The sequence below is a fragment of the Mus pahari genome, chromosome 5 (genome assembly GCF_900095145.1).
Source record: "Mus pahari chromosome 5, PAHARI_EIJ_v1.1, whole genome shotgun sequence".
NCBI classification, from domain to species: Eukaryota; Metazoa; Chordata; class Mammalia; order Rodentia; family Muridae; genus Mus; species Mus pahari.
This window is the reverse complement of record NC_034594.1, coordinates 62,983,326-63,000,933: the sequence shown is the minus strand read 5'-3', so window position 1 is coordinate 63,000,933 and position 17,608 is coordinate 62,983,326. Positions and strand designations below refer to the sequence as shown.

At 46.2% G+C, this 17,608-nt stretch overlaps 2 protein-coding genes across 6 annotated transcripts in view; one reads left to right on the top strand and one right to left on the bottom strand.

Moving 5' to 3' along the window:
* The window catches only part of LOC110321913 (nuclear body protein SP140-like protein), a 41,288-nt gene extending 38,636 nt beyond the window's left edge, over positions 1-2,652 (bottom strand). For all 3 annotated transcript variants that reach the window (XM_029539369.1, XM_029539370.1, XM_029539371.1), the window contains exon 1: positions 2,334-2,652. In XM_029539369.1, coding sequence (XP_029395229.1) covers positions 2,334-2,365 — 32 coding nt within the window. In that variant the 5' untranslated portion in view covers positions 2,366-2,652. The remainder of the gene's footprint in view (positions 1-2,333) is intronic.
* A 1,991-nt stretch (positions 2,653-4,643) lies between these two features.
* Sp110 (SP110 nuclear body protein) overlaps positions 4,644-17,608 on the top strand; it is a 22,524-nt gene continuing 9,559 nt past the window's right edge. For 2 of the 3 annotated variants that reach the window (XM_029539007.1, XM_029539009.1), the window contains exons 1-7: positions 4,644-4,791; positions 7,592-7,739; positions 9,738-9,906; positions 13,152-13,412; positions 14,021-14,098; positions 15,303-15,389; positions 16,637-16,789. In XM_029539007.1, coding sequence (XP_029394867.1) covers positions 7,593-7,739; positions 9,738-9,906; positions 13,152-13,412; positions 14,021-14,098; positions 15,303-15,389; positions 16,637-16,789 — 895 coding nt within the window. In that variant the 5' untranslated portion in view covers positions 4,644-4,791; position 7,592. The remainder of the gene's footprint in view (positions 4,792-7,591; positions 7,740-9,737; positions 9,907-13,151; positions 13,413-14,020; positions 14,099-15,302; positions 15,390-16,636; positions 16,790-17,608) is intronic. The other variant, XM_021198544.2, reaches the window with a different exon arrangement.

The window sequence follows — 17,608 nt, the reverse complement described above, 5'->3', positions numbered from 1 at the left end:
AGCTGCCCAGTCATCTCCAGGGATCCAACTGTCTACATTTCCCTAATTCTGGAGTTAAAAATCACGCACCACTACACCCAGGTTTCATGTGGATTCTGAGGTCTCACTACACCCAGGCTTCATGTGGGATCTGAACTGAACTCCCCATAAGATCTGAGTTGGAACTAAATTATTTCACAAATGGTCAATTCAAATACTGGAGCTTCACATGTGATGCTCTGACCCAACTAGAAAATGCAGCAAATTAATCAGAAATACAAAAGTGTCAAGGTGTCAAAACTAAACTACAAATGCCACAAAGTAATGGGCAGCAAACATGCAAGCATGATCATGCGCACACACACTGTGTTTCTCCAAAAATCATTCTCAAGAGAAGCTCCAGAATCGATCCCCAATACGGCAAAAAAGAAAAACAAAATGAGACAAAAAAAAAAATAGGTAAAGGAATTCAAGAAAAAAAAGAATCATAAAATGTTTTACTAAAACCAAAAGGGCATTAAAAAAAAGAGGAAAGCCAAAAAAAAAAAGTAAAATAAAAATATTTACAAACATGGTAGGTGTTTCTCTGTGTCTGTAATGAGTCAAAATGTGTATAATTTAATAATAGCACAATTATAAAACAAAGTACGTTTTAAAACTGCAACTAATGTGAATAAAAGAGGGTCTGGGAGGATGACTCAGCTGATACAGGCCTTGCCACCAAGTCTGAGGGCATGAGCTTAGTAGGAGAGAACCAACTCCCCAAAGTTGTCCTCTGACCTCAACAGACACACTGTGGCACCTACACACATACAATAAATGAATGAATGTAATTTTTTTTAAATGGGGTAAGACAGGCAAAAGTGTGACCCCTTCTCCTACACTAAAAAAGCCCTAAAGTCTAAAAATTATTAAATCTGAGACACACACAGCAAAAGCAGTGGCTAAGGGGAAATATACAGCTTTGAATATGTCCGAAGGTAAGAGAGGCATAAGTGAACCATCTTATGAGGTGCGATTTCATCCCATTGAAAACAAAGATTCAATGAAATTAAAGTAGAAGTCCATAGAATTAAAAGAAGTGAGCATTATGCTCACATCCTTTGGAAAGATCAATACGTTATTAAATCTCTACTCAGGCTAGCAAAGGTAAGACAGGCACAAGCTATGAATTCCACAGACAGTGAAAGGGTAACAAAGATTAATGCAGCCATCCCTACACCTGTCGAACTGATAACCACAACAAAAATGTCTTCAAAGACAGAAACTGCAATACTGTTGAGGTATCAGATACAGATACCTCAACCGGCTCATCTGAAAAGGCACTGAGCCAGTGATTTACCCTATTTACTCCCAAAAGACACAGCTCACTGTTGGTATCACTAGTGGACTTGACCAAATGTCACGGGAGAAATGGTGCCTTTCTTAGGACATCTGCAAGAGCAGAAGTAGCCCTGACTGAGTCCCTGTTGGGGGCGTCACACACCTTCGACTCATCTTTTCTATTTTTATTTTGAATTACGCATGAATGAGTCTCTCTCAGTATGTTATTTGCATGTAAGTGCAGTGCCCATGGAAGGCAGAAGAGGGTGTCTGATCTGAAGTTGGCTTGAGAGGCAGTTGAAAGCCATAGGATAGGTGCTGGGAACCCAACCCATGCCCACTACTAGGGCAATATGAGTCCTTAAACCTGGGCCATCTCTCCTATCGTGTGTGTGTGTGTGTGTGTGTGTGTGTGTGNGAGAGAGAGAGAGAGAGAGAGAGAGAGAGAGAGAGAGAGAATTTGCATCCATTTCTAACCAGCTCAGTAACAAGCAGGAACGGAAAGGGTTAAGAGCATCACCCACTCCCCACCTGCTCATCTTTCACTTCCTCCCTCTGAGCTAGGAAACTCCCCGGACCTGATCTAAGTAGGACTTGTGGGCTCAGGCCAGAGCTGTCTTCAACCACAAGACAGGGGAGATCAGCAATGGACAGGATCAGGTTTGAACTTACTCTAAATGATCTTTCTTGGACAGAGCTGTCCTTCAGAGTGAGCGTTAGAAACAGAAGAGAGGTCAGAAGTCACAATGAACCAGCCACTCCTACAGGAGCTCACAGGAAGTCCACACAGCACCAGACAAGCACTGGGACAGAAGCAAGGAAATGAAGCAAGCAGGGTGAGGAGTCGGGGCGACCATAGAACTCCCTGACAGCTAGCCTACTGCAGTGAAGGCTGCCTCGCAGTTCTTCATTTACTTATGAGCTCACTCTCCCAAATATCTATTGGCCTTGGAGCCAGCCTGGGCCGCCCTAGTCACACATTTAAACGCAGATCTTAGCAGAGACAAGGGACAAGAGAGAATGGGACTTACCTGCTGCTGAGTCCATTGTTGCCTCCTGCCATCCCCTACACAGACTCCAAGGGACCCTGAACTGGGCTCAGGGTAGACCAAACCCCCTCTGAGTCTCTGAGAAGCCCAGAGAGAACTCCTTCAGGGGCCTCCAAAGAGGAGAAAAGGGAAAGTGAAATTGCTCAGCTATGACAACACTGCACTAACGCACTGCCCTCCACCCCCAGTCTCTGCCCCAGAGGGGAGGAGCAAAGACAGCCCAAGTCCCCAGAAACCTGGGATGCCTGCTGCCCTCCAAGGAAAGAAGGTGGAAGGGTCTGTTTCAGCTAAGGGCTCAGAGCTGTCCAAGGCCAGCTGGCTGGTTAGGATAGGAAGGAAGTGGTCCCTTAACCCTAAACGGGGCGGTGCCTGGAAAGACCAGGAAGAGTCAGATTGTCTGCAGTCTCTCAGACCTATAACTGTCCTGGCACCCTAGCGAGTCAGAACCAGAGAAGCTGGGACCTGATAATTGAGCAGCAGAGTAGGAAAAGCCAGAACGTGTGGCTTCATAAAGTGTTTGATGCTTCTGAAGGTAGCTAGAGTAAGAGACCGCCCCAAACCCCGCCCACACTCCTCCAACCAACCAAAAGCAAGTGCAGAGAATCCAGGCAGAGCCGCTTGCTAAGGTGTGACAGCGAGGCAACGCGGGGCTTCAGCAATTTCACAATGGTCTTGAGAACAAGAGCATCTCGCAGAATTCGGAAGCTGAGGCTATAGCCAGTTGGGGATAGTACCGGTTTTTTTTTTTTTTTTTGAAGAATGGGTGCCTGCCTTACGTTTATTCTGCACAACTGTTGCACTTATCCGGAACGCTCATTCTCATTCTGTAAGTTAGAAAACCAGCCTGAAGTGGAAAGGTAAAGAAACAGGAGCGAAGATGCAAATAAAACAAAAGCAACAAACAGAAGCCTGGAAATAACAGGCAAAACAGAATCAGAGACAAGGTGGCTAGGGACAAGGGCCTGTCCAGGGCTCCAGGCTCAGACCTCTGCTAAAGAGGAACAAATTAGTGACCTGCAGCAATAGGTCCCAAGAGTGCAGGGATGCAAACCAAGCCATACACCAAAAAAAAGTACATTTTATGTCTTCGTTTATATGGCATTTCTGCGCCAGTCAAACTTAGCTATGTAACCGATGATCTGTGGTTCTCTGGGGCTGGAATCTGGGAGGGGGTTTTCTGCCAAGAACAAGGGGATTTTAGGGGCGCAGAGAACTTGGCCTGTGTGATCACTGTGGCATGATTATATTTGGTAAAGTTCACCAAAATCATCACTTTAGAATGCATCTTACATATCTATAAAGCCATGTTAGATGTATAATTCTAATGGGCTCTCACTTGGTGTGAATTACCAGGTGAGGTTTTACCATCATTACTGTATTCCTACTATGTGTGACTCCGAATAAAATATTTGCCCTTATTCATATCTGTCTGATGTAATAGCTTTTCTTGCTTTAAGGGCTTCTCTGGGGTGGGGTAATTTTCTGACACATAAGCATGTTTGTGATTCTTGTGCAGACTCACACACACACACACACACACACACACACACACACACACTCAGTCAGTCCCCATCCCTGGGAGACTCTGGGCCAAGCTCTGACTGTACTTGACTGCAAATTCTACTGTTGGTATCTCCATAGGAAGTACAGAGAAGCTCTGTCCTGTGTGGGCTAGCCTTGGTTCAGATCTAAAGCCCCAGAGGCCTCGTGTGTGTCCTGGGGGTGGGGAGTGGGGGGGTGTCTCGTGGATCAAATACACTCGGGAAATATTAGACCGGGTTACACAGAACTCTTCTCAGTTGGACACTTCTCAGAGACCCTAACTCAAGCTCATTTGAGAGTCACTTGGATGCCTTTTGTTTTATTTCAATTTTCTCACGTAGTGATCCTGACAAAGTCTAGACATTTCAAAGATGCCAGCTCTGGTTGTTATTGTTGTTGTTGTTCATTTAATAATTTATAGCAAATTTATTCAGGGTAACCTCCACCCCAATCCAGTTTGAGAACACTTCATTCCTCCAAAAGGTTACAATGAGGCCACTGGGGGACTAGAGCCCCAGGTTAGGAAGGGGACAGTGGACACCCCCTTCCCATGTTCTCCAGTGTTGATCCTTTGCCTCCCTGCCTGTCACTCTGGATTCCCAGCAGTGCCGCTGAAACCCATAATGCTAACCATGCCCGGAGCCGCAAAAGGCAGGGCTGGAGGGGTGGAGGGCGGTATTGGCGCGCCTGCAGCTGGCTTCCTGCTCTGTGTTCTGAGATCACTTTCGTTTTTCTTTTCTTGAAGCCTGACTCCCCGCGGTGCTTCCAAGGCAGCATAACTTCGGGTCCAGCCAGACTGGGCTGTCAGGCTTTTCCAGGAAGGATTCAGGAACCCCTTAACTAATCCTGGCAGTGACCTGGAAGAACCCGGGAGACCCGGTGGCAGCCAGGCATCCAGGTGCGTTCTGATCTTGGGCTCTGCAGCTAGATTCCTGGTTCTTGGGGTCAGCTTTTATCTGCTGTATCCTAGAGTCCCCAGGTTCTCTCTTGGCTAAGTAATCTTTTCCAGAGACTCGAGTATGGCTCCGACTCTGCCTCGGACCCTGGAGTGGAGGTGGATAAGAGGAAGGGAGGGCAGGGGAGGGAAGTGAGAACTTATACACACAACTCTTTCTGAAACATACTTTGGGGACAGTGATCAGAGCCTATTCCCGAGGTTGGACCTTGCAAGTGCCCACGGTGGGCGGTGCCATCATCATCTTCCAACACTTGCATAATTATGAAGTTATTGGGAAAGAGAAAGTGAGGAGTGCCCTTACTTCTCTCTAGCGTGGATGGTTTTGTATGTTTGCTTTGTTTTGGTTTTAGTCCATGGTCTTTTCACTGAAATACATTACTGCGCATGAAAATTCAAGGGAAATGTAATTTTTACAGCTGGTGACCCTGATTCCAGGTGAGCCACAGAACACTTGAAATGCCTTTCATTTCTACCCTATCAGGGACTGTGGCTATTGTTTTGTCTCCTGGTCACTTTGATATTACTATGCACTGTCAAGTCCTTCCCACTTGGCTGACTTTTTCCAGCTTAATTATGCATTCATTGTATAAGATGCCCACGTTGTTGATTGTTTGGGGGCTTTGTCTTTCCTAATGGGTGTTTGTCTTTCCCTAATTTACTTGTAAGGCCCCTTAACATAATAGAAACCTGCAGGCAGGCAGCTGAGACACAGTATCTTTTTTTCCCCTCTTCAGGACAGAATTTCACAGTGTAGCCATGAGTATCCTGGAACTTACTATATATACCAGGATGGCCTCCAACTGGCAGAGATCCGCCTGCCTTTGCCTCCAGTGCTGGCATTAAAGGCTTGCACCATTTCCTCAGCCTTAAGATACCATATCTTGCACAGTGGAAAAACAAAATATCAGAGTCAGACACACTCTACTGTTGATTGGTTTCCTTGGGCAGAGGTACTTAACCTCTGTAGATCTGACTTCCATCTTCGGAAACTGTGGCAGGTGGCAAATGGCAAAGTTCCCACAGCAGCGTAGGTCCGAGTGCTGCTCTATAGCACACCATCCTAAGCACAGCCCAGAGCACATGGTCAGGCTGCCTCCCCTCCCCCACTTGTAGCCTCAACAGCTTTCCTTCCCACCTGTCCCCTGTCTGCCAGGATTCCCTCAGGATCGGACGGTCCGTGGCACATCTCCCTGCTCTACAGTCCTACTGTGAAATCATCTTCTTTTTGTTTTCTCCTCAATTTTTTTTTTTTGCTAAGTTTAAGAGATTGAGAAAGAAGAAGCAAGTCTGCTTAATGCGATGCTGTGATTAAATTCCTGGAAATACTCTTTAATATTTAATATTCTGTTTTAAAAAAGAGGAAAGGGGGACCCTTGCCTTCTTTGTGTTTAAGACTAGCAAACAAACAAACAGAACTTTGTTGCCTGCTGGGATGCAGCTCAGCGATAGGGCACTTGCCTAAGATGCACAGGTCCTGGACTCATCCCCACTACTGCCAATCAACAACAAAAGCACCCCCTCTGTGATCGCAAGGTTTACTAGGGCCTGCCTTCTTACAACAGTTTGTCACCTGGAAGTCTTCTATCTGTTATAACTCGCCGGTTATTTTCTCGTGATCTGGAAGTAGTCGATTTTTAGAAACATTCCATAAGAAGACACAGGTCCATCCTGAAGAATGAAATGAGGTCATAAAACCAAGCGTTGACTTCGACCAATCCTATTTTTCATATCCTTCCTGATTTTATTTATGTGTTGTCTGCTTGCGTCAAAGTGTTGTGAGTGATTTTTCAGTGTCTAAATATTACCAGGTTTCTAGCTCCACGTGTTGGGTGGTCCCTTTCTCGTGAGCGTTGGTATGAGATAGTGCTCTGCTACACTGCAGGTGATCTGTTCTAAGCCAGCCCATGTATAGTCAACTCTATACATACACTGGGCTGTGGCCAAGCACTTTCTCAACTGTAAACCAACATCTAGAATGTCAAGATTCGATTAGTACTCAGCCCCCTCCAGATTGTTTAATCTAGCATGAGGGTCACTTATCCCACCCCTGTCTGCATTAGAGTTCACCACAGTTAGATAGTTGTGATGACAGTGACCACCTTGCAATGCTTTGTGAACTACAGTAAGTTACTACCTATGAAATCCTTGGAACAAAGGCTGGACATAGGTCATATTCAGTGAAGAAGAGATGTTTTTAAAAACCCACTTTATAGCCAGGCATGGTGGCGCACGCCTTTAATCCCAGCACTTGGGAGGCAGAGGCTGGTGGATTTCTGAGTTTGAGGCCAGCCTGGTCTACAGAGTGAGTTCCAGGACAGCCAGGGCTACACAGAGAAACCCTGTCTCAAAAACAAACANTGGTGGATTTCTGAGTTTGAGGCCAGCCTGGTCTACAGAGTGAGTTCCAGGACAGCCAGGGCTACACAGAGAAACCCTGTCTCAAAAACAAACAAACAAACAAACAAAAAAAAAACAAAACAAAAAAAAAACCACTTTATGTTTTAAAATCCTTTTCAGGATGGTTGTATGCTATTGTCTGTCCCTCTCAGCCTCTGTGGTTGCTGGGCACTGCCTTTATTTCCTCTACCAATGGATCTTTTAGCAAGACTGGGCTCTGTAGACGGCCAAGGGATGCTTGAAAACTAGGGTGTCTACATTTGAGAATCCATTTTATGCAGAGAGCCACTCCCCATGCTCCTGAGAGCTTTTGCCTGTCTCCTCAGCCTGCCTCTTTTTATAGGATGTTCACTCTGACCAAGGCCTTGGAAAAGGCTCTTCTCCAGCATTTCATATACATGAAGGTGGACATTGCCTATGCCATCAACAAGCCATTCCCCTTCTTCGAAGCGCTCCGGGACAATTCCTTCATCACTGAGAGAATGTACAAGGTGAGGCCTGTGGACCCTCCACAAAGCTGCCCAGTCCTCATTAAGTTCCAGTATTAAGATCTCTGACCACAACCCATCAAGGCTTCTAGAACATGGGAGGCCCAACTTGACTATGATCATTATTGCAGGAAAGGACAGTTGGGAGAAAGGGTGTCTTGAGGATGTATTAGTGATAGGGTACATTGTAGGTGCTGTAAGTTCAAAGATGGATCTGTTTCTTGCCTCTGTTTAGCTTCTGGTGGCTGGAAGCTCTTGGAGTTCTTAGATTAATAGTCTGCACTGCACTCACTGCACTGACCCCAACTCCCTGACTCAGCTCCACTGCACTGCACTCACTGTACTGACTCCCAACTCCCTGACTCAGCTCCACTGCACTGCACTCACTGCACTGCACTCACTGCACTGACTCCCAACTCCCTGACTCAGCTCCACTGCATTGTACTCACTGCACTGACTCCTACCTCCCTGACTCAGCTCCACTGCACTATACTCACAGCACTATACTCACTGCACTGCACTGACTCCCAACTCCCTGACTCAGCTCCATTGCACTATATTCACTGCACTGCACTCACTGCACTGACCCCAACTCCCTGACTCAGCTCCACTGCACTGCACTCACTGCACTGACTGAACAGAGACCTGTATGACTCTGTCTCCTGAGTGCTAGGATTAAAAGCAAGTACTGCCAAGCCTGGACCTAAGCTTTTCTTTACAAGCAACTTGCTCTGTCCCAAGCTGGCCTTCAACTCGGAGATCTGCTTGCCTCTGACTCCTGGGATTAGAGGTGTGTCTGTATTCCAGCCAGATCACACAGACCTAGAAGGTCTTTGGATGTGATGATCACTTGGCAGAACAGCCGTGTTGCTGGATTAAAATTCCTCTACAAAGAAAATTGCAGCAGCCTTTTCCAAGTCTGACACAGCTCCAGCTCCATCAGATCACAGCCCACAATGCACTGCCCGGTGAGGGTACCCACTCACTCACTGAGACTCACGTTTCCCTTCCAAAAACTCTGCTTTCCTTTAGGACACTGTTCTCAGTTGCAACTGGCTATTTACTGACTTTCTTTTCAGGGATGGATGTCCTCCTCCTCTACTAGGGCAGGGTCCCACCTGGGCAGGGCCCCACCTGGGGAGGGTATCACCTGTCCCATCACTGGGTCCATCTAGTGGTGGGCGCCCAAGGACCAGCTAACCAGGCCTATCAGACTCTGGAAGAATTCTGCAGCCAGTTCTCGCTTTCAATGTCTTCTGTCCTGAAGATTTAACTCTATGTTTTATTCTAAAATTCTTCTTATTTAAAAAAGAAGATTTCTGGGCTGGTGAGATGGCTCAGTGGGTAAGAGCACCCGACTGCTCTTCCAAAGGTCCGGAGTTCAAATCCCATCAACCACATGGTGGCTCACAACCATCTGTAACAAGATCTGACGCCCTCTTCTGGAGTGTCTGAAGACAGCTACCGTGTACTTACATATAATAAATAAATAAATCTTTAAAAAAAAAGAAGAAGAAGAAGAAGAAGAAGATTTCTTAAATTTGGGGGGTTTGTTCTGTTCTGTTTGAGACAAGAATTCTCTGTGCAGCCCTGGCTGTCCTGGAACTCACTTTGTAGATCAGGATGCCCTCAACTAGAAAACATTAGCCATCTGACTGCCTGTCTCCTGAATGCTGGAATTAAAGGCATGTGTCACCAAGCTTGACTTTTATATTTTTTAAAGTACTGTAATTTATTTATTTGGGAGTGAGGCACGCATGTGCCGTGGTGTGCAGGTGGAGGCTGAAGGGCACCTTGTAGAATCTGTGCTCTCCTTCCACCCTACAGATCCTCGGGGGATCAAACTCAGATCATCAGGCTTGATGGCCAACACCTGCACCCACTTAGCCATCCTCAGCATCCCCTCAAAGTAGCTTTCTTACAATATAGAAAACCACAAATGTCGAGCACTCCCCTCAATGAATACTCATTCAGACTAATCCTCTGCTCCACTCTTTGAAGGAATCTCTGGAAGCCTGTCGAAATCTGGTCCCTCTGTCCAAAGTGGTGCACAATATTCTCACCAGCCTGGAGCGGACTTTCCACCCGTCAGTGCTGCAGACATTGTTCAGCCAGATCAACCTACGGGAATACCCCAGCCTGATGGCAATTTTCAGAAGCTTCAGAAACGGTAATGTGGTTTCTCCAATCCTTGTTACATGTGCAGTGGTGCTATAGTAAAAGCCTGGGTTTGTTTCCAGTGTAGATTGTGCATCCCAATGCCTGCTTTCCCTGTGTAAAGACATAGACCACACTTGCTCACAAAAGCTGCTGGAAGCGTCATCCTGGCTGACTCTGACCATGATTCGAATTTCTATAGGGCACAGGTGTTTTGTTGCAACTATTCAATAAATGTTAGTGCAGGTGTGTGACAGAGTCTCATGATGTAGCCCAGAATGGCCTAAAACGTAATCCTTCTGGCTCAGCCTTCTTTCCAAGTGCTGGTGTGACAGAAGTGGACCATCACACACACCCATCTTGAAAATATGAAGTACTGGACCATCTCCAGGGAACACGTAAATGTCAGAACTTGCTATGAAAGAAAGATGGGAGTAGGGGAGGGGAGAGAGAGAGAAAGAGAGGAGGAGGAAGAGGAGAGAAAGAGGAGGAGGAGGAGGAGGAGGAGGAGGGAGAAGAGAGAGGTGAAATGGATTCAACGTCTATCTTTTTGTGACTGTGGGTGTCCCACACATTTTATATGATCATTTCACATGACCTTAAAACCACCTGTGACGTCATTGCTCCTTACAGAGCAGGAAGGGGAAGTTCATAGGTAACTCCACAGTCACTTGTCAGATTTCTATCTCTGTCACAAATGCCTATGATAATGAACTTACAATGAGAAAAAGTTAGGGGGCTCTGACCTGTGGTACAGTTTGCGCCTGTGGCAAGACTGTATCACCGCAAGATGTGTGACAAAGTAAAATTGTTCCCCCCGTGTGTTCTGAAAATGGAGAAAGGAGAGACTTGGACCCCACAATCTCCTCTAGAGGTGCTCCCAATGACCTAACACCTCCTCTTGGCCCCAGCTCTTCACATCATCCCTCTCCCTGTAGTGTCACCTGGGAACCTAAGCTTGGAGGAGACATTCGGCCTCTAGACGACAGAACTGGATAGATAAAGGAACACAAAGAGGGGCAGCCACAGGGCTGAGGGTTGGACTGCCACTCGAGACTGGAGAACATGGACCCAGCAGACAGTCAGTTTACCTGAGAATAGTGAAATAAGAGACACCAGTCACATTGCACTGTGACATTGGTGACATTGATGTGTCACTCTCAAAAGGATCATCTCCAGGGGAGAAAGGATTCTTTAGGATAAGAGAGCAGCTGAGGGAAGCCTTTACCTCTAGGCCTAGCAGCAGGGGCAGGAGAACACAGACTAAGGATACGCTAAGTTCATCTGAGCCCTGGCAGGACTTAAGCATCACTCTGGCTGTGCAGTTCTGTGGTTTTGTTCTGAGCCTTTGTTGGTACTTATGACGGTTCCTGTTGGTGGGCCAAGGTATCTTTACTTCTGAAATAAATGGTGAGGAACAATCTTAATAGAAACCAATCACAACCTATTCAAGGGGTCAGTGTGTGGGAAGCCAAGGGCCTGATGTTGGGGTGAGGAGGAGGATCCTAGGGTGCTCAGAGAGAGGCAGCCAGATCATAGGGTGCAGTGGAACTTCAGAGGTGAGCAGAAACCAGAAGACCAAGGTCCCAACAGAACCTGGTAGGGAGGTTTTGATTCATTTGACCCAGGGAGATATGTTTAATTATTTAAGAAAATGATAAACACAAATATGTTCTAAAATAATTATAAAAATACTAGAGACCTATGTTAAAATTATAGCTGTCACATAATTGACTAAGTTCCATGAAATCAAAATTAGAGAAAATTAAATCTGGATTAAACAAATACCCATTTTATGTGTTAAAACCCACTTTTGCTTAACTCTCTTTCATTCATTTTATTTTGCAGTTATTTTTCAAAAGATCTTCCATATATTGGTCATATCCTCTCCCTCCCTCACCTTCTCTCAGATCTTTCCCACTACCCATCCCACTTCATAGTCTTTCTCTCTTTAAAATACCCAAATCTAACCAAACCCCACAAACAAGAAACACAAGTACACACAAATAAAACAGACAAACAAGAAACATGGAGTCTGTTCTATGTTGGCTAACTGTTCCTGAGCGTGGGCCTACCCCGGAGTGTGATTGATACACCCAGCTTCACTCCATTGGAGAAAACAGCCTTTTCCTTTCCTGTCAACTATTCATTGCAAATAGCTTCTTTGTTAGAAGTGGAACTTTATATATGGTGCCAACAGAAGGGGTGGCCCAGATTAAAGTTGGATCTTCCTACCTCAAAAGATCTGGAGTTAGGGTAGGTCTTCCTACCTCAAATGAGTTAATTAAGGAAACTCTCTCACAGGTGAGCCCAGCCACTTGAGTCTTGTAAATTCCAGATGTAGTCAAGAAGACAACCAAGAAGAGCCATCACGATGGGTATAGCAAAACATCACTAGAAGTCATTTTGTTGCTATATTCATTTAGTTTAACTGTAATAGGTTTTACTCTAGAGCCCACGACCTATGTAATCATGTGCTGTTGACCACATTAACAATGTGGAGTGTGGGTCCCATTTCATAAAACAGTCCTCACATCCAATCAAAAGGTGATTGCTCACCCCCGTAACACTTGTGCCAGCATTGCATCAGCAAGTATATCGAGTAAGCAGGTCACTGTTATAGCCCGCAGCATGCCTAGCTGGGTGACATTGATAATAACTTCACCTCTGGTAGTGTCCATAGAACCTTTCAACACTATGAATGCTAGTCAGTAGGGATGAAGCTTCTAATTGAGCAACAGCTTGATTACTTCATGCCTGTTCCCCCCTCAGCAATAGGGTCGTACCAGAAGGTTGTGGAGGGTAATCAATAGCATTGGCCTGTAATGTTTAGGGGTAGGAGGAACCTCTGGGATTCCTTTGGCCAATAACTCCAAAAGATGGAGTGTTTTCCATTCCTGGTACTTGGTAGCGTACGGTAGCTTACCAGGGCATTGTCTCCCTCATTATATGGCAACTCCATTTAAATTCCATTTATATATGTATATATTTTAGGGGCCTTCTACAGTAGTAGGTTTCTATGTGGTCAACCCATTTTTGGTGATGGATTGGGGACTAAATAGCACTGAGTGCCTGAATAAATCAAAGTCAGAAGGGGCCACAAATGGATGCGTGTGGTGATGAACCTGTTCTGTGCACCTGGAGGACATCAATAACTCTCCCTCTGGTCCTGTGCGGAAAGATGCACTAGGCAGTCCTGTGTGCCAGATAACTTCTGAGTCTTCGGGGTCCTGACATGTGGTCCTTTGCTGATTCCAGTTGGTTTTACCTATGAAGAGAGAAACAGCCCCCCACTGACCCTGCTGGAAGCCAACCCAGCAGAAGGGTGCTCCCTTCAGACACTGCTGCCACCGCCCGGACCCCAGTCATCGCTACCACGTCATCCATCTTCAGCACCGAGAGTCTGCGACCCCAGAGCAACCTCACAGCCCATCAGTGAGATCCTGGATGAGCAGCCCAGTCCTTCTCCCCGAGCTGTGCCTCTCCCTGGCTACATTCAGGAAGGAAAAACCACACCAGGCAAGAAACAGATCCAACCTCTGTCCTACCTAGAGGCTTGCTCCCGGTCCATTAGAACCCCAAATTGCCGTCTTTTGTTGATCTGTTCCTTTCTATGCATCCACCCATACACAACCCTCCCTGAGGAAATCACGAGCGCTGCCAGTGGCCAGGGAGGCCCAGATGCTAGAGCGCCTTCTTCCTGAACCTGGACACTCCAGCTTCTGCGCCTGCCCTTGGTACTTTCACCTCTCCTGAGCCTTTAGGCCAGTGGTTCTCAGCCTTCCTAATGCTACTACACTTTAATGCAGTTCCTTATGTTGTGGTGACCCCCAACCATAACATTATTTTTGTTACTGCAATTTTGCTGCTGTTATGCATCACAACGTAAATAGTTTGGGAGATAGAGGTTTGCTAAAGAAATCGAAACCCACAGGTTGAGAACCACTGCTTTGGGCCATTCACTCTTCTCCCTGCAACCTGTGGTTTTTTCCTTCCTCCTTCAGCTACCAGTAACTTTTTTTAAAAATTAGATATTTTCTTTATTTACATTTCAAATGTTATCCCCTTTCCTGGTTTTCTCTTCAGTCCATTCTCAACTCTGATGTGAATTCTGTTTCTTTTGCTAGTGGTAAAAGATGATTCTCCAGCATCAAATGACCTAGAAATGGCCCATGAAGTACCCTGCACACCTGAAAACAAGAAAGGTACAGGCATCCTTTCCCATGTGATGCTTCCTATTCTTCTAGCTGTAGCGCATCCTAGCATCCATGATGCAAGCATCCATTGTGTTTCTGCAATCACATGGGCTCTCCTCGTTTTCTTCTCACTCCGCTTTCCTCAAAGGCTTTACAAAAATTATAGGTAACAAGAAGGCACTTAGACATATTGAACCAAGCATTGCTCAAATTCACTGAACTCCCATCCACAACTGCTTGGTGTGACTGGTACACTAGCCTCCGCCAGGAGGACACTGCTTCTTGGTAAGTCATAGGCAGGCAACATTTGTCATCTGTCACTTAAACCTCATGGTGGCAAGCAGCTTGGATGTCCACCTGACTACCTATTCCCACCTCACCTTTGGCTCTCTCCCATCTTCTACTCTGAGATGTCACCATTTAATTAAAATGTGTTATTGGTCTGGAAAAATGACTCATTGGTTCCAGGTCCCTGCCACCAAGCCTGGTGACCTGAATTTGATCCCTGAAACCCATATGGTGGAAGAACAGAACCAATTCACAAGTTGTCTCTTGGCCTCTGCATGTGTACCGTGGAACATATGCCCAACCTCCACATACCAATAAATGTAATAATTATGATAATGATAATAATGATAAAAACACTATGACCTTTCTGATACTGTCATCCATTGGTTTCCCCGTTGCTTCCTGGAAGCCTTCCAAGTTCGTTTTCTCCCACCTCAGATCTTGCCATGGTCCTGGATGCTTTCAAGGCATCCAGGATAGCAGGCAACTGATCCAATACTCCAGTTGCTCACGTCTTTATCTCCTCACGTCTGCTTCTTGTTTTCCCTTCACAAATTCTTGGTTTCTCATGTCCAAAAGTCATCCTTAGGCTCTACCATTATCTGTCCCCTAGCTTAATTTCCCAAGAACTGATTCAAAGAATTCTCATTTTAACACTTGTCCTTGAAGCCTGCTCCTTTTAGTTCAACCTCTGATCTGTCCTTCCTTCCCAGCTGATCGTTTTAAAAGGTTAGGGTTGAGGTCAGAGAGACGACTCAGGGTTAAGACACACACATATACACACATGCATACACACACACATGCATGCACACACACATGCAAGTGCACACACAATTAACGAACAAAAATGTAATTGAATTCTTTAAATAAAAAAGACTGACCATTCTATGTGATTATAAAAGACTTTGTTTTCTTTTCTTCTTAGCAAGAAAAAGAAAAAGAAAAAGTTTCCTCTGGTCATATTCCAAAAGAAGACGGCAGAAAAAAAAGCCCCCTCAAGATGAAATGACAGGTAAGGGGATGCTGGAGGAGGCTCTGGCAAGGGGGATGCTGGAGGAGGCTCTGGCAAGGGGGATGCTGGAGGAGGCTCTGGCAAAGGCTGTAGATCTGCTGGAATTTGTTCTGAACTCACTGGGTAGGCAGGCACACAGGAGTTCTGGTCAGCACAACAAACTGGCTTTAAATTTCACCAGACCTGTTTTGCCACTGAGTAAATGGTGAACTGGATCATGCTGGAATCCTGTTCTGATGGCAGGTTATACAGTCCAAGTGCAGGGTGGAGAGTGTGAGGTTTCCTCTGTATTTATATACACTAGGGTGGCAACCATCCTTCCTAACTAAAGGGAGAGTAAATAAACTTTGCTACTTTGAGATAAGGTGCCGAAAAGCCTGGGTCCTACCCCTGAGAGGCAGTTCAGGGGGAAAGCCCCCAGAAAAGTTTCGGAGAGGTGTTCCCATGCCAATGGATGTGGCTGTCCTGGGGGACGCGGCTTCCAAAGTCCTCCCCTCCTCAGTGAAGGCCACTCATCCACCAGTCCTGTCCACGGCAGGAAGGCCACAGTCCTGTCCACTGCAGAGCCTCTGGGCCTCGACCACCCTCCAGTGATATGCCCAGAAGCTGCCTTCACGGCAGGCATAGGTCTATCCCTGCGGTGCTTGGGTACACTTCACCCACAAGAGGTGCCCGGTGGCCTTCGGGTGTTGCCTGTCTGCACATGGGTGCTACATGGAAGGCCCTTCCTCACTCCCTGAAGAATCCCAAGCCTGTGCCTCATGGTTCATGAGTCTCAGAAGCAGGAATCAGATTGTATGTTCTGCCCCAACTCTAAATCCCTCCGTATTTATTTATTTGGTTAAATCTTTGGTTGGTTGGTTGGTTGGTTGGTTGGTTTGGTTTTGGTTTGGTTTTATTTTTTTTTGTGTGGCCTTGGCTGTCCTGGAACTAGCTCTGTAAACCAGGCTGGCCTCAAGAAATCAAAACTCACAGAAATTTGCCTGCCTCTGCCTCCCAAGTGCTGGGCTTAAACCTGTGCACCAGCACTGCCCAGCTACCGGGTTAATTCTTATAAGAGCTCCCTGGGGTTGGGAACTTATGGTGATCTGGGGGGGGAGGGGGGAGAGGAAGCATGGTGCACATAAGAGAAACAGCAAAAGTGAGGTACAGCCATCTGGAAGTGGGGGGTTGGGATGGGGAGCCTGTGAAGGAAGGAAGGGGTGTTCCATGAACCTCCATTTCAACCACGCGTGAGTCTGTCTCAGCAGGAGCGGCCTCACCTGGACATGGAGTTCAAAAGAAGCTCAAGGTGGTGAGTCAGAGGACTCTGAGGAAGGATGGCTCAACTAGGAATGTGAAGGAGGTGACCCAGACACTGAGGACAAGGACAAGCTGTTCCCAGACATCCAGTTCACAAGGTAAGACGGGGAGTAGCACCTGCCATTGGAAAGGCTCAGCCTGGGTGAGTCTCTCAGAGCTGGCACAGGGGCTGGGGGGATCCATGACCTCCATGTTAGCAGAGATGTTCAGAGAAGACAGGCGAGGGGCAAAGAGAGGCAATGAATGGCCGAGGGGTTTTTGATAAAGAAACAGCCAAAGGTCACCTCAGTTGAGACCTAAGACAGAAGATGTCAACCCTTTATATTTTACAATCTTAAAGATTACTAAGAACTTCCCAAGGTCTACGTCTGTGTTGTTTATGTCTACCTGTTTCTCCGTTATTCATAATTTAAAAACATAATTTTAAAAAAATCTTTGTTTAAAGTGAAATAATTTGGTCATGTAAGCATGTGAGAGAAAATTATTTCTGAAGCAAAAACAAACTTAGAAGGCCGGTGTCGGTGCATGTTCCTGCAGTTCTCAGTGATGTCAGGCTTCATGAGAAACAGGGAGATTCTTAGAGCTGCTTCTGAACTCATGCACCTGACTGTGGCTGTGGCTGCAGATGGGGAGAGGATATAGCTGCACATGGAACTCCAGTCCTATGCAAGGGCGCTGCATGCTCTTAGCCAGCCCCATTATCTGTCAGCTAGACTCTGAATTCTTTTTTTTTAATTTATTTATTATTATTTTCTTTATTTACATTTCAAATGCTATCCCGAAAGTTCCCTATACCCCACCCCCACCCCTGCTCCCCTACCCACCCACTCCCACTGCTTGGCCCTGGCCTTCCCCTGTGCTGGCTCATATAAAGTGTACAAGACCAAGGGACCTCTATTCCCAATAATGGCTGATTA